Genomic DNA, 14,576 nt, shown 5'->3' with positions numbered 1-14,576 from the left:
GAGGTCCCCCCCCCCCTTGTGTCCCCCCCACCCCTCTTCCCCAGCTGGCTGAGGCCCTGGACCTGTTTGAGAGACAGATGCTGAAGGAGGAGCGACTCCAGCCCCTTGAGTGCAACTACACCGTGCTGATCGGGGGCTGCGGGCGGGCCGGCTACCTGAGGAAGGCCTTCCAGCTCTACAATGACGTGAGCATGAGCCTGGGGGCAGCAGGGGCCAGGCTCCATAGAACATGGGCTTTGGGCCCCAAAAGAGCTGGGTACAGATCCTGGATGTGTCACCTGCTAGTGCATTACCCCCTCCAACCTCAGTTTCATCGTTCATAAAATGGAGGTGATCTCAGATAACTACATGATGACATGGAACGTCCTCCAGTGCCTGTCTGGGCCGTGGCAGGGCCCACCGGTCCCCTTCTTTTTCCACTGCTACTCCCAGTTAATTTGTCTCACTTTTGTCTCACTCCCATCCTCACGCTACACACAGGTGCACACATGCACCTTTCTTCCAAAGCTGATCCTTTGAAAAAGGGCTTTTATTTCTCTTGGAAGATGGTTTTACTTTACATTCGCCCACCTCTGGGGTGTGTTTGTCATTCTTAGAGCCAGGAAGCTGCTTCCCTCATGAGTCAGGAAAGAGCTGTGCCTGAGAGGACCATAGACTCTAGCAGAAGTATTCCCATCTTCTCCTGTAGCCAGGAGCTGAGAACATCCTTTATTCCAGCAAGAATTCTTGGGAGCCCTAGTCTCATCATTTGGGCCTGGCCCTTAGTAAGTCCCTAGTACACGCTGTGGAATATGTGAACACATACAGAGCATCTGCCCATCCTTGAAGTTGGGATCACCGTCTTCCTTTTTCAGTTGAGGAAACTGAGGCCTGGAGGGATGAAGTGCCATGTCTAAGGTTACCTCTCTCTCTCGAGAGTGCTGGACTTGGGAGTGGAGCCCAAAATGGCCTGAGAACAGGGTTCTGTACACTCTGCAAAAGCTGGTCACCTACCCTCGGTCAGGTTGCCCTTCTCTGGGAAATAGCGAGTGCTTGGCTTTACCAGGAGTTTCTCAAACTCCGTCACCTGGAGGGCTTAGTAAGCCCAGTGTCAGCCCGGGGTTTGTGACTCAGTGGAGGTGGGGTGGGGGACTATGACATGTGCTGCAGGGACGAGCTCCTGGCTGCTGCTGCTCCCAGGGCCTCTCTCCCATGATGCTCTCCCTCATAACAGCCTTTGGAGGTGACCGTATCACCCCCATTTTTCCAAAGACGAGCTAACTTACGACTCCTCAGGTAGTAAACGTTGGAGCTGGGGTTTGATTACCACCCTCCTCCACCCTTTCCCAGACCAGATCCACCGCATGGATCTTAACAGTCAGGGTGGCCTGGTCGGCCACAGAGCAGGAGCGTTGGGGAGACCCTGCTGCAAAAGCACCCCAGGCCCAGGGTGGACTGCTGAGCACCATGGGGAGGATGGTTTCTTGTTTGGAGCATCTGCGGTGCGGGGTCAGTTCCCAGAGCCCCTCGGGCTGAGTCGGGTTCAGAGAGCCCAGTTCTGCGTGTCACTCGGCTCTGCGTTGTCACAGGCCCGGCTCCCAGGCCTGTTCAGTGTGGTAGCACAATCTTCTCTAGCTTCCTTTCAGGGTGGCCATCGTCTGTGCGTCGGGCTGATCCCAGAGCCACTTCCAAGTTTCTCCCTGTCTGCACAGATGAAGAAGCGAGACCTGGAGCCCTCAGATGCCACCTACACAGCCCTGTTTAACGTCTGCGCTGAGTCCCCCTGGAAGGACTCTGCTCTGCAGAGTGCCTTGAAGTTACGGCAGCAGCTTCAGGCCAGAAACTTCCAGCTCAACTTGAAAACGTACCACTCCCTGCTGAAGATGGCCGCCATGTGCGCAGACCTCAGGATGTGCCTGGACGTGTTTAAGGTGGGACATCCCTTCCTTCCTGCTCCCCATTCGGGGCCAGTCCCACATGGCAGGGTGTGAGGCTGTGTTGTCTGTGTTCCTCATGAAGGAAGGTTCAGGGGCCGATGAGACAAGCCCCGTACTGGGCTCTGGGGTTCACAGGTGAATCCCATGAGACCCTGTTGTCAGAGGCCTGGGTCTGGCAGACAGAGGAGCCCCCAGCCCTGTGAAGGCGGTGGTTCGTGTGCTCTGCCGTGTGCAGTCCCGCTGGATGGGACTCCGTGGTGCCGTACCAGAGGGTGGGCTTCATGGTGCTGAAGATGAGCCAGTGCTCACTGAGGGGTCGTTCCAAAGGTCCTATAAGGCAAGTCCTGTGCCCTCACTTCATAGATGAGGAAACTGAGACCAGGGAGCATAATGCCTTGCCCACACTCCCACAGCGAGCCAGTGGTGAAGCTGGGACTTGAAGCCAGCTCTGTACAATGCCAAAGCCTCATGTACAGGGGTTAAAAGTGGCTGCTGGGGTGGCCTTTGCGGAGAGGCTGCAGAGAAGTGACCGGAGCAGAGCCAGGAAGAGAGGCCTGGGAAGGAGAGGAGGAGGGGGTGCAGGCAGCAGTTAGCTCTGCCCAGCAGCTGGTACTGAGCTGGCGCGGAGCCGGAGTCAGGCCCCACCTCTTCCGGAGGCGTAGCCCTGAGCCTGACCTGGGGTGTCTGCCCTTAGCCAGCCCCATCGGGCCTGGGCCTTGGCCTTGGCTCTTCTGCAGATTCTCATCCGGCCCTCTTTGTTCCCTCCCCCAGGAAATCATCCAGAAAGGACATGCGGTCACAGAGGAGACCTTCAGTTACCTGCTCATGGGCTGCATCCAGGACAAGAAAACGGGTTTCCGATATGCCCTGCAGGTCTGTCCCGCCTGGCTCTGCGTCCTTTCTCTCCTGTTGCCCTGCTCGCTCCCCTGCCTGTGTTGGGTGCAAGTGATGATCCTGTGTGCGTTACTTGAGCACTTGCTCCTGCCCTGTGCTGGGTGTTTTTATATTTGTTATCTTTTGGCCTTCCCAGAGCACGCTGCTCCCTGCGTTTTACAGATGGCAGGGAGGGAGGGCACGCGGAGGAGGCGTGGCTGCTGCTCCAGTCGGGACACAGCCAGCCCACACTCTCCCACTACACTTGGTGGCTCTCTGTGCAGCCGGCCCAGACCCGCTGAGCTTACGGTCCCTGAAGGTTGTCCGACCCATCCCCAACTCAGCGTCTCTGTGTGTGGGACCCAGGAGTCAGCATTCAGTCCTGAGAGAGCCTCACGGACATTAAAGTTGAGACACGCTGCTCTAATCCCATCGCAGCACCCCTCTTATCAAGTGCGGAGGTGGGATTAGCACTGGTACCACAGCTGCCTCCTCAGCTCCTCAGGGGTGGGAAGGACCTGGAGTTCACCAAAAGCTCTAACTTCAGGTGTGGCCCACAGACCAGCAGCCTCAGGCTCACCTGGGGCTTGTCAGAAATGCGGGGTCTCAGCCCCACACAGGCCTCGTGTAGCCAGATCGGCATTTCAGCAAGATCCCCAGGGGGATGGTCTGCACAGAGTTTGAACCCCAGTGATCTGGGGCAGCCCTGGACCACGTGCCTCCCCTCTGCAAATCCCCTGGAAACAGTGGCTGCCGGCCATCCCCTGGCTGCTTTATAGACAGGATCTGGTTCCTCCCTCTCTTTGGCCTCGATCTGTTCTAGTGAGAAATAGTCTATCACGCTAGCAGCTGGTTTGTGTCATGCACTTGTTAAACTGCTCAAGCTGGGTACCATAGCCCCGTTTTAGAGACGACGAGGCTGAGGCTCCTGGAGGTTGAGTAACTTGCCCAAGGTCTCACAGCCACTAAGAAGCAGAGCTGTGATTTGAATCAAGAATCCCTCCTGCCACGGGAGAGCATCTGTGTCCCTGATAAACCTCAGTTCTGTCAGTGTTCCCCATGGAGGTGGCTTCCCAGACCCTTGCCCTCCTCAGGACCCTGTCTGGTGGGCAGTGGCCCTTTTGCATGTGGCACCCACCTGGGCCTGGCCGGCCCTGACTCGTAGGCACACTTGATGTGAGCTCCTGGCCGCTGCACATGGCCTCCCAGTGAGCCTGCGGACAGGAGCCAGCGAGACCATGAGCCTCGTGGAGCATCTCGTGGCACCTTGGTTGGTGTCAGAGTGACCGCACGTGGTCAAACTGCCCCCTTGAGAACTCACAAGTGTGCTAGACTCCTCGCTGAGGGGTGAAAATGACCTCAGCTTGAAGGGAGACAGGCCTGCCCAGGCCCACAGCTTGTGAGGTGCTCTTCCTGGCTGAGGCCCCCCTCCGCCCACGCCCGCTCCGTGCTCTTGAGGCAGCTGAGGACGCCGCGTGGGGCAGGGCACACGGCAGGCGCTCAGGAAGGGCAGCTGCGTCCAGTCCTTCAGTCAGCCTGGACTCCTCCAGCACCAAGCCTCTCCGGCTGTCCCTCCCCAGGGGAGTGGGAGGAGGGCCTGGGAGAGCCGGAGAGATGGACGTGCGACACGGTTTTGGGGTGAGCCAGAGGAGAGGAGAAGCGGCGCCCCGTGGAAGCTCCCAGGTTCTGGGGTTCTCAGTGGCCCAGAGCCTGGCGTCTTTCCTGTGTCCCCCCCGCCCCCACGTTTGCAGACTGGTTGCTGCCTTGCGCTGCCTGCTCTGCTGGGGGCTCTTCGGAGCGGGAGCTGGGGGTGAGGCCTGTCTCTCCTTGGCAGGTGTGGAGGCAGATGCTGAGCCTGGGGCTCCGGCCAAGCCGGCACGGCTACAACCTGCTGTTGGGGGCAGCTCGGGACTGCGGCCTGGGGGACCCGGAGGTGGCCTCGGCAGTGCTCCTGAGGCCCAGGGAGGAGATGGTCCTGCTCCAGCCCCGGGCAGGTGGGCAGCAGGCAAGGAGGAGAGACGGGGTCGGGGCGGACAATAGCCTGTCAGCCAGGCTGCACGTGGAGGCCCTGGAGAGGCAGCTGTTTCTAGAACCTTCTCAGGCACTTGAGGGGCCTCTGGAGCCTCAGGAGGCCGGAGCCTGCGGCAAGGCCCAGCCTGGGGTGGAAACCAAGGTGGAGCCTGACCACGCTGTGGCCCCTGCGGCCCCGGTGCCGCCTCCCTGGGGGCTGGAGGCCAACCTCCTGACCCCCGGGGCGGTCTCCTCGGCTGTGGTCTCCTTTGGGACTGTGACCACTCCAGCCGACAGGCTGGCCTTGATGGGGGGCCTGGAGGGCTTCCTGGGAAAGATGGCGGAGCATGGGCTTCGGCCCGACATCAAAACCCTCACGCTGTTGGCGGAGGTGGTGGAGCCCGGCACTTCCGCAGAGTCCTCGCTGCTCACCATCTTGGACACGCAGCAAGTGGAGGCCGACCTGACCTTCTTCAACACGCTGATGAGGAGGAAGAGCAAGCTGGGTGACCTGGAGGGGGCGAAGGTGAGGGGCTCAGGGGAGGCACAGGGCTCCCGGCTGGGCCCCTCTCCTTCCCCCTCAGACCCTCCCCTGCCAGGTGTGTCAGCAGTTCCTGTGAGAGGAGCGCAGACTGTCCGGAGCCCCTGGTGAAAACCTGGAATCAGGTGGTGAACCAGCCATACTCCCCACCCTCCCAGAGGGGCCACCCTTCAGCCCCGCCCCAGCCTCATGGACTTGCTCCCACTTACTGTGCTTCATTCTGTTCTGAGAGCTTCAAATCCACTCGTTTCTTTACTGACCACAGCAGGAGACTCCGCTCCGCTGGCCTGTGGCTTTCCTCGTCTCACAGATGGCGACGTTGGGGCCCTCACGGGATTTTTGTCCATTCGTACAACGTATTTCTGTGTGATGCCCCTTTTGCCAGAAGCTCTGACCTGGGCTCTCCTGAGAGCTGACAGAGGCAGCCTCTGCCTTCAGGCCCTCAGAGCAGAGCACAGCTTTCTCTAGAGCCCCTCCCTGGGCCCCGCCCTGACCCAGCCATGTTGAGTGGGCACCCTCTTCCTCATCTCCTGCCCGGGGGCTCCCTCGGCCCGCACTTCCCATGCTGTTGTCGGCTTTGTCTCCTGCCCTGGACCACAGGACCGCCATCCCCTGAGGCCCCTGGTGCTCGATGGACATCGAAGGCCCGAGCGCAGGGATGGATGGTGGCCGGGAGAGGAGCAGAGGGGGCAGGAACATGAAGGGCATTCGAAGAAGGGATGACCTGCTACAGACAGGCGGGCGGGAAGGCAGGGAGGACTCGCAGAGCAGCTGAATCCTGGGGAGCTGGGCCAAGGCCGGTGCCCGGTGTGGTCAGCAGAGGGAGCCACGAGGCCTCGGAGCAGAGCCATGCCCTGGCACCTCCAGCAGAGAAGGCTCTTGCCAGGGCTGCTGGGCTACAGCTTACGGTGATGCCACGTCTGTCCCCACAGGCACTGCTGCCAGTCCTGGCAAAGAGGGGAATCGTCCCTAACCTGCAGACATTCTGCAGCCTGGCCATCGGGTGCCGCAGGCCAGGGGATGGTCTGCAGCTGCTCGCAGACATGAGGGTGAGCGGGCCCGGGCCCAGGCAGGCCCCGTGGTGCTGAAGAAGAAAGCTGGGGTGGTGGGGGGTGCGAGGGGGCCCTCCCGAACTGTCCAGGCCTCTGCCCTCAGGATAAGCTGTTGGGGGTGGGGCAGGGAGAGTGGGGTCTCTCTAGCTGCAGTGTGGAATGGTCAGTGGCCCAATTTGGGAGACAGGAAACCCTGGTGAGGCGCTGCAGGAATGGGTGTTGAGGGCCAGGGGTGTTACGATTGCCAAGGTGGTGGCCGTGGGGTGAGATTGAGGGGTGGGGGCAGGGCTTGGCCCCAACCCTCTAGAGGGATGGAGGCCATGATGGGAGCAGGGAGGGTACCAGAATTCTCAGGGGACAGGGGTGCAGTGAACCACAGGAGGTGGTCTCCTGCCCTGATGTGGTTTACTGCCTGAGTCTGTTGATCTCTGAGAACAACCCTCTACTTGCTGTCTAGGTTCTTCAGGGCTGAGAGGGCGGGGTCCTGAGCCACCTGGGATGGACCCACAGAGCGGGGGACGTGGAGAGGGGCATACAGCCCGTTGTTGCTACGAGGTCCTGCCCTTCTCGTCCCTGGTGGCTGGTCTGCAGAGCAGGCCTGACTGGCAGGGTAGCTCCCCAAGCCCGACGTGCCACCAGTGGCCTCTCTGTCCCAGCCACCGCCATCATCTTGCTGATGGCGTGTCTGTGATGTTCCAGAAATCCCAGATGACCCCCAGCGCCCACATCTACAGCACTCTCATCAACGCAGCCGTCAAGAAGCTGGACTACGCCTATCTCATCGACATCCTGAAGGACATGAGGCGGAACAGGGTCCCGGTGAATGAAGTGGTCATCCGCCAGCTGGAGTTCGCAGCCCAGTACCCACCCACCTTCGACCGGGTAAGTGCGCCAAGCTCTAACATGCCCGTCGTCTCCCTAACCAGCGCCACCCCAACCCCGCCTGGTTCTGACCTGCTGGGATTGGCATCCTTTTGCTTTAAACTGTCGGTGGCTTCCCTTGGGGAAAATGCCAAACTCCTCAGACTGCGGCCTGCGAGCCCCTGTTCACGTGGCTCATTTCAGCTTGGGCCACTCCTCCCTCGGTTCACTGTCAGTCCCACGGCCTCTTCCCTGCCTCGGGGGTTTTTGTATTCCCTCCACCTTGAGTAGGCTGCCCTGCTTTTCACATGGCTGTGGTTCCTTCTCATTTGGTAGGTGTCAGCTCAGATGGCTCTTTCTCAGAGGTGCCCTGCTGGCGGCCCCCATAGGAGCACTTTTCCTTTTTATCATGTTTCACAGTTGGTAATTACATGCACACGTGTGTGACTCTTCCCTTGAAGAGATTGTAAAAGCCCCTAGAGGTGGAGACTGTCTGCTTTGCTCACCTGGGTCCCTGGTGCCTGCCTGTCATCTGGCGCCCAGCATAGATTGTTGTTTGTCGAGTGAATGGGGACGGCAGGAGGGCAGCGATAGAATCTGATTTGTAATGACCACTTCTCTCCTTGCTGTTCTGAGGATATCAGGCTCCGGGGCTTTGGTTTTTAGGTCCGCTAAGTCAGACCCTATGCTGAGCACCTCCAGAGCAGCTGTGGCCTGACTGGGAGGGAGACAAGTCGGCCAGGACACACCAAGCCAGGGGACGTGGGGTCAGGGACGGCTGTGCAGGGGGGATGCTTGAAGGCTTAGTAAGAGCTAGTGAGACAGCAGTGGAGAGGATGCTGGAGGGCATAGCTGGGCATCTTTGAACAGCTGATTGTTAGTCTTATCTTACGGATGCCTCAAAGTTCTTTAAATATTCTGGACACTAGTCTTTTGTTGGTTCCGTGTTGCAAGAATCTTCCGGTTGGGGGGTTGTCTCTTCACGGTGTAGGGCCCACTAGGGGTCTTCTCAGGTTCAGTCAACAGTCACCAAACTACCAGAAGCCTAAAGCTTATTGTATTCAGTCATACATTCATGCTCCCTTATGGTGGACTTACTTTTATTTGTGATCATCAGGTTTTTGATTCACGTACTTTCAGGCTCTATTAGGTACAAGTTTAGAATTGTTAAACCTTTTGAATCAACCCTTTTATCATCATGTAGTAACGGTCTTTATCTTATACGTTTTGTCTGTTTTTCCTCTGGTCTTCTCTGTGGTTCTCTACCAGCTTTCTCTTGGTGCCTGCCTGGCAGGTCTTGTTTCCTTTCCTTCTTCCCTCCTCTCCTGAGACCTCTGCAGCAGTGCTGAGATGACAGTCAGAGGGAGGCAATGCCTGTGCCAAGCGGGAGGCGCTCAGCAGGCTGTGGAGGCACAGCTGGTGGCGCCCAGCGATTCTAGCTGTGCAGGGCTGGGGTGCCATGCCTGGGTATATAGGAGCACAGCAGCAAAGACTCAGGAAGGATTGTTAGCAGATGAGAGAGAATCTGGGTCTGCCCCGTGGTACAACTTTGTTTCTTTACTGTACACTACTGGGTGTTGAGCAGCTTTTCTGCTCTCTCCCTTTGACCAACTGGAAGCAAGAACAGCTTCCCTGAGCCCTGAGCCAGCTGCCATGGTTTGGGGTCAGCGGTAGGTAGTATGCAGTGAGTCTAATCGTGGCCCCTCTGAACCTTGGAACCCCACGCTTTTCCAATTACAGTACAAAGGGAGAAACACCTACTTGGAGAAGATTGATGGTTTCCGAGCTTATTATAAGCAGTGGCTGAAAGTGATGCCAGCAGAGGAAACCCCCCACCCGTGGCAGAAGTTCCGGACCAAACCAAAGGGAGACCAGGACACCGTCACTGTGGCCGATGTGGACAGAGGCCCTGGGGGCAGGTGATGGGGAGACCCTGGGGGACCTCCAGCAGAGCTGGAACAAAGTGCATGGCCTTCACATGGCTCTGCGGGAGCCCCAAGAGTCCCTTTCATATTCAAGACACGTGAATGTGCCGGTGTAGCCGCAAGCTTGAGGGAAAGGTCTGGGCCACAGTAAGAGCTGCAGCTTTTTGCAGGCATTGGTCTGAGGTGCCCAAGAAGTTCATGGCAAGTCCAAGAGCACCTTGGGCCACCTTGGTATGTCATCTTAGGCCCTCCTCGTCTGAGAGGTTGCCACCCCCATCACTAATGAGGAAAGTAAGTGCTCAGGGTCACACAGCACCTGTGAGGTGGAGTTAGGATCACGCCTTAAGGGCGACTGGTCTCCAGGGCTTGGCGCTGTCCCACTGGGTTCCACAGACTGCTGGCTCTGAAAGAAGGCAGGCAGGACCCAAAAGGTTTAAGAGTTTTATTTCTACAAATCACAGCCGATGAACACCAAAGCCTTCACACGCAGAGACCATGCTCCTACTCGGGCCTGGGGAACTGCTCTGAGGAAGAGCTGCTCCCAGGAAAGGGTGGCGTGACAGGCAGGAACCTGCGCAGTCCAGAGTCCAGGGCGGAGAGGGGTCGGGGCCGACGGCCTCAGCCAGAGCAGCCCCGGCAGCCGCAGTGCGTGCACTCGATGATCCGGCCCTGCAAACAGAAGACAGCTGAGACCCCGTGCCCCTGCCACGGGCCACATGCCCACACGCCCACACGCAGGAATTCTCCTGTGGGAAGGGTGGCCACGGGACATCCACTCCCCATAGGACACTCCTCAGAAACCCTCTGCGACAGTGCTGGATGGGGAAAATTCGGTTCCCTCGTGAACATGGAAACAGCTGCTGTTGACACTGCAGTTACTTCTCTATGTGGATTTAATTTATGCAAATTCAGTGTACACACTTGCTCCCAAAAGAGGAAAAAAAAAAAAAGTCTGTGTAAATGATTCTTGTTGTTCTGCGAAGCACGCAGGACACACCCTATAGTGAGCTGGGGGTGGGTCTGCTACCGCTCAGGGGGCTCAGCGCCAGAGGCCTCAGGGCCGCCTCTGGGCTGGGGAACTTTCCACTGTGGGCTCGGGAAGAAGAAGAGTGTGTACTTGAATCTGTGTGGCAGCGGAACGGTCTTGTCCCCCAGGCCAGGTGTGGCCTGGTGTCTGGCCGGCGGGGGAGCCCGCCCAGCAGACAGAAGGCCCCAGGGCAATGGTGTTTATTTTCCTTTTTCTTCTTTTTTGGAGGAGCAAGACTCTGGTCTAAGGAAACAAGATCTGATGGTGAAACCCAACTAAATCTGAAGCAGGCTCTGTTCTGGCCTCAGGTCGGGGGCAGGAGCCCCAGCTAGACATCACCGTGGAACCCTGGGGCTCTTGGAGGAGCAGGGCTTCTGCTGCTCTGCCACCCCTCCTGCCCCCACCAGAGACCAGCAGCAGAGCTGCCCCTCAGGAGCCAGCCCGTGCTCGCTCTCCACTGCTCCACATGCCCGTCCTTGAGCTTCCAGATGGTTCAGGGGGACAGAGCTGCCTGCTGAGCCGAAGCCCTACAAGCTGTAACTAGTGCTGCAGTGTGAAGGGACCTTGTGACGAGGGACCACGTGAAAGAAGACATCTGGCCTGACCTCCCAGCAGGGCCCATGGCGGTCAGCCGAGGGGCCGCGCTCAAAGGCTGCTAACGGCCAACAGCCCAGCAACCCTTCTCTGCTTCCTGCGGCTCCACTTCAGAGGCGTATGTGTGTGGAGCCAAGCTACTGCACACCCAGCCGTGTTCCCCAGCCGCCCAGGAAGTTCTGGCAGGAGACATGGTGATGCTAACATTGAAGTGTCCCTGGGAGGCAAAGGAGGCCTGGAAAAAAGGGCGGCTGAAGGGCAAGCACTGGAGGGAAAGGGACAAGCTCCTGCCGACTGGCCGGTGGGTATCATCACCCCCATTTGGTTAAGTGAGGAAAGGAACCCAATAACTTGCCCAAAGGAGGAGGTGAGACTGGCCCCCAGATGTAAGGTAATTACTGCCAAACTCCCTGGCATGGATTCCTGACCAGAGGGTCTCACTGCTGGGGGGATGGCCAACCACAAAACAGAACAACATAAAACCCCTTGTGGTCAACTAGGGCAGAATCCTGACAGTAACATCCCACCCAGTCGTCAGACATGACAGGGGTGGAGACATTACCACTTCCAACTTGCTTTTGGGGACCCGGCAAATGCAGTTCGTCCCAAAATTGGTGTCCCGTGTCTGAATGCACCGCAGGCAGCATAGGTTCTCATATCCCTGCTTTTTCCATTTTGCAATCAGGTTTTTATCTGCATAGCCTTCTTTAATACAGTATTCATACAGTTCTGTCAAAAAGATGGGGAAAGGGCATCAGACCATAGTATAACAGAGCTCCCGGGCTTCCCTGGTAGCAGTGGTTGAGAATCTGCCTGCTAATGCAGGGGACACGGGTTTGAGCCCTGGTCTGGGAGGATCCCACATGCTGCAGAGCAACTAGGCCCGTGAGCCACAACTACTGAGCCTGCGCTCTAGAGCCCGTGAGCCACAACTACTGAGCCTGCGCACCTGGAGCCTGTGCTCCGCAACAAGAGAGGCCGCGATAGTGAGAGGCCCATGCACCGCGATGGAGAGTGGCCCCCGCTTGCCACAACTAGAGATAGCCCTCGCACAGAAACTAAGACCCAACACAGTAAAAATAAAATAATTAATAAACTCCTACCCCCAACATCTTAAAAAAAAAAAAACCTTCTCAGATATAAACAAAAAAAACCAAAGTTCCCCCCACCCCTGGCCCATCACTACCCACCCTTAAAAAGAGTATTTAACCAGGGGCTTCCCTGGTGGCACAGTAGTTAAGAATCCGCCTGCCAGTGCAGGGGACACAGGTTCGAGCCCTGGTCCGGGAAGATCCCACATGCCGCGGAGCAGCTAAGCCCATGCGCCAGAACTACTAGAGCCCGCGAGCCACAACTGCTGAAGCCCGCGCACCTAGAGCCCATTCTCCGTAACAAGAGAAGCCACTGCAATGAGAAGCCCGCACACAGCAACAAAGAGTAGCCCCCGCTCGCCACAACTAGAGAAAGCCCGCACACAGCAACGAACACCCAACGCAGCCAAAAATTAAAAAAAAAAAAGTAGCCAATATTGGCCTGGCCCCTCTCCTTTTTTTGGTGGTAAGAAACATCATGACACTTGGTGAGGTTTCAAGAATTAAATAAATCTGAAAGCTACTCAATTTGGGAAGGTCAAGAGAGAATTTGGCCAATTACCTCTGCTTATGGCTTTCCGCTTGTAGAAGAGGTCAAAAATATAGCGGGTTTTCTGGTGATGGATCCTAAAGATGGGCCACAGAGATTCCACTTTCCTCTTTCCCTCGTGAGGTTCTGTTTCAGCTGGAGAGAAAACACGTGTTTGTTTTTTGGGGGATAGGGTAGTCTGCATAGGATATACTGTTATTTTTTTAATAAGTAGGGATAAAGAATAAATCCTTTGTACCCACTAGGATGGCTATAATCAAAATGACAAGACAGTAATAAATATTGGTGAGGATGTGGAGAAATCAGAATCCTTACACACTGCTGGTGGGAATGGAACATGATGCAGCTGCTATGGAAAACAGTCTGGCAATTCCTCAGGAAGGTAAACAGAGTAACCACATGACCCAGCAGTTCCACTCCTAGGTATATACCCAAGAGAACTGAAAATGCGCTTGCACACAAAAACCTGTACATGAATGTTTGTGGTAGCCAAAATGTAGAAATCACCCCAGTGTCCATCAGCTGATGAATGGTTAAAATGTAATTATCCACGTGCTGGAATATTTTTCAGTTATAAAAAGTAATGAAGTACTCACACATGCCACAACATGGATGACTCTTGAACACATTATGCTCAGTGAAAGAAACCAGTCCTCACAGACCACCTATTGTATGACTTTGTCTATACAGACAGGAAGTAGATTAGTGGTTGCCTAGATCAGGGAGACACGGGGAAATGGAGAGGGAGACCCCCGCTAAAGGGGATGGGGTTTCTCTGCAGGGTGATAAGTACTGTAAAACTGACTGTGGTGATGGTTGCCTAACTGTGAACACACTAAATGCTGCTTAACTGAATACTTTAAAAGGCTGACTTTTACAGCAAATGATTTATGGCTCATTAGGGCTGTTTTTTTTTAAAAGATGAAGCAAAAGGTAAGCCCCATGACTTAAACATTAATTGCTTTAAATTAAAAATGCCTTTTAAATTAGATAAACTAGAAAGCAAAGGTTTTAAAAAATCAAAGACAACCTGTTAATACCCGGGTCTCTATCCTTCCAGACCTATTTCTCCAGCATAATAATTTCTCAAGATAATTCCGGACCTACAGATGGGCATTTTAATAATCTTTTAAGGCACCTCTAATTTCATTTCCCAACCAAAATCGTTTAGGGAAAAAAGAAAAAGACAAGTCTGAAAGTTCTTAGCATGGCGAGCCTGCAGGAAATAATGGCTCCATCAAGTCATGTAGGATCAGGTAGCAGCTTGCACCTGCCAAAAGGCAAGTCTTTCTCTTAGCATTACAAGCTGATCTTTGTCACCTCTTCTTGGTTTTTAGGGCAGAGGAGAAAGGTGAGAAGGGTTAAGAAACCTATACCTCCATTTCTCCAACACCGAGGCTGTTCTATTACCTAGAATTTGTAATTCAGCTCAATAAACAGGATTCTGTGATCCAAGTCAAAGGCAGGTGTTGAGGACTCAGCAACACTGCGTGTCTGCTATGGGCGAGGCCATGCTCCAGGTGCCCAAGATATGGCAGTGGGCAAGACACAGAAACCACAAAGCCATGATCTGAGAGGGAAGCAGATCAGCCCCTGGTGGTTAAGTGGTAACGGCCACAGAAAAGAAGGGAACAAGGAAGGGGATGGCGAGCAGGGAAAGAGGGGGACTGCCACTTAATACTAGTCATCAAAGGAGACATCCGCTCAGAGACCTTGAGAAACAAGACGTGCAAGGTGGGTTGGGGGGGTGGGTAAAATGGGTGAAGGTGGTCAAAGGGTACAAACTTCCAGTTATAAATAAGTCCTGGGGAATCTATAGCATGGTGACTATAAAGTTAATGATACTGTATTGTATATTTGAAAGTTGCTATGAAAGTAGATCTTAAAAGTTCTTATAAGAAAACTGTGAGGTGATGAGTGTTCACAAAACTTGTAATAATTTCACAATACAGGCATATATAAAATCATGCTGTACACCTAAAACAACACATTGTATGCCAATTATATCTCAATTTAAAAAAAAGAAAAGAGAAGAGGGGCAAACGTGTACAAGGCAGAGCCAACACCAATGTAAAGGCCCTGAGGTGGGACTGTAACTGGGAGTCAAGAAACAGCAGTGTGGCTGGGGGCTTGGTG

At 55.4% G+C, this 14,576-nt stretch overlaps 2 protein-coding genes across 9 annotated transcripts in view; one reads left to right on the top strand and one right to left on the bottom strand.

Moving 5' to 3' along the window:
• PTCD1 (pentatricopeptide repeat domain 1) overlaps window positions 1-10,944 on the top strand; it is a 15,561-nt gene extending 4,617 nt beyond the window's left edge. For 4 of the 5 annotated variants that reach the window (XM_024745509.1, XM_024745512.1, XM_024745511.1 and 1 more), the window contains 8 exons: window positions 45-185; window positions 1,692-1,910; window positions 2,688-2,789; window positions 4,624-5,325; window positions 6,273-6,389; window positions 7,092-7,274; window positions 8,994-9,172; window positions 10,434-10,944. In XM_024745509.1, the coding sequence (XP_024601277.1) occupies window positions 45-185; window positions 1,692-1,910; window positions 2,688-2,789; window positions 4,624-5,325; window positions 6,273-6,389; window positions 7,092-7,274; window positions 8,994-9,172; window positions 10,434-10,452 (1,662 nt within the window). In that variant the 3' untranslated portion in view covers window positions 10,453-10,944. The remainder of the gene's footprint in view (window positions 1-44; window positions 186-1,691; window positions 1,911-2,687; window positions 2,790-4,623; window positions 5,326-6,272; window positions 6,390-7,091; window positions 7,275-8,993; window positions 9,173-10,433) is intronic. The other variant, XM_024745514.1, reaches the window with a different exon arrangement.
• Window positions 9,606-14,576, bottom strand: part of BUD31 (BUD31 spliceosome associated protein) — a 9,871-nt gene continuing 4,900 nt past the window's right edge. For 3 of the 4 annotated variants that reach the window (XM_024745531.1, XM_024745529.1, XM_024745530.1), the window contains 2 exons: window positions 12,453-12,575; window positions 11,293-11,528 (listed from right to left, as the gene is read on the bottom strand). In XM_024745531.1, the coding sequence (XP_024601299.1) occupies window positions 11,296-11,528; window positions 12,453-12,575 (356 nt within the window). In that variant the 3' untranslated portion in view covers window positions 11,293-11,295. Of the gene's footprint in view, window positions 9,848-11,292; window positions 11,529-12,452; window positions 12,576-14,576 lie in introns of those variants that run through there. The other variant, XM_024745532.1, reaches the window with a different exon arrangement.

This window comes from Neophocaena asiaeorientalis, unplaced genomic scaffold (genome assembly GCF_003031525.2).
Source record: "Neophocaena asiaeorientalis asiaeorientalis breed wild unplaced genomic scaffold, Neophocaena_asiaeorientalis_V1.1 scaffold461, whole genome shotgun sequence".
NCBI lineage: Eukaryota > Metazoa > Chordata > Mammalia > Artiodactyla > Phocoenidae > Neophocaena > Neophocaena asiaeorientalis.
The sequence above is the reverse complement of the archived record's forward strand: the minus strand, read 5'-3'. Positions and strand labels throughout refer to the sequence as shown.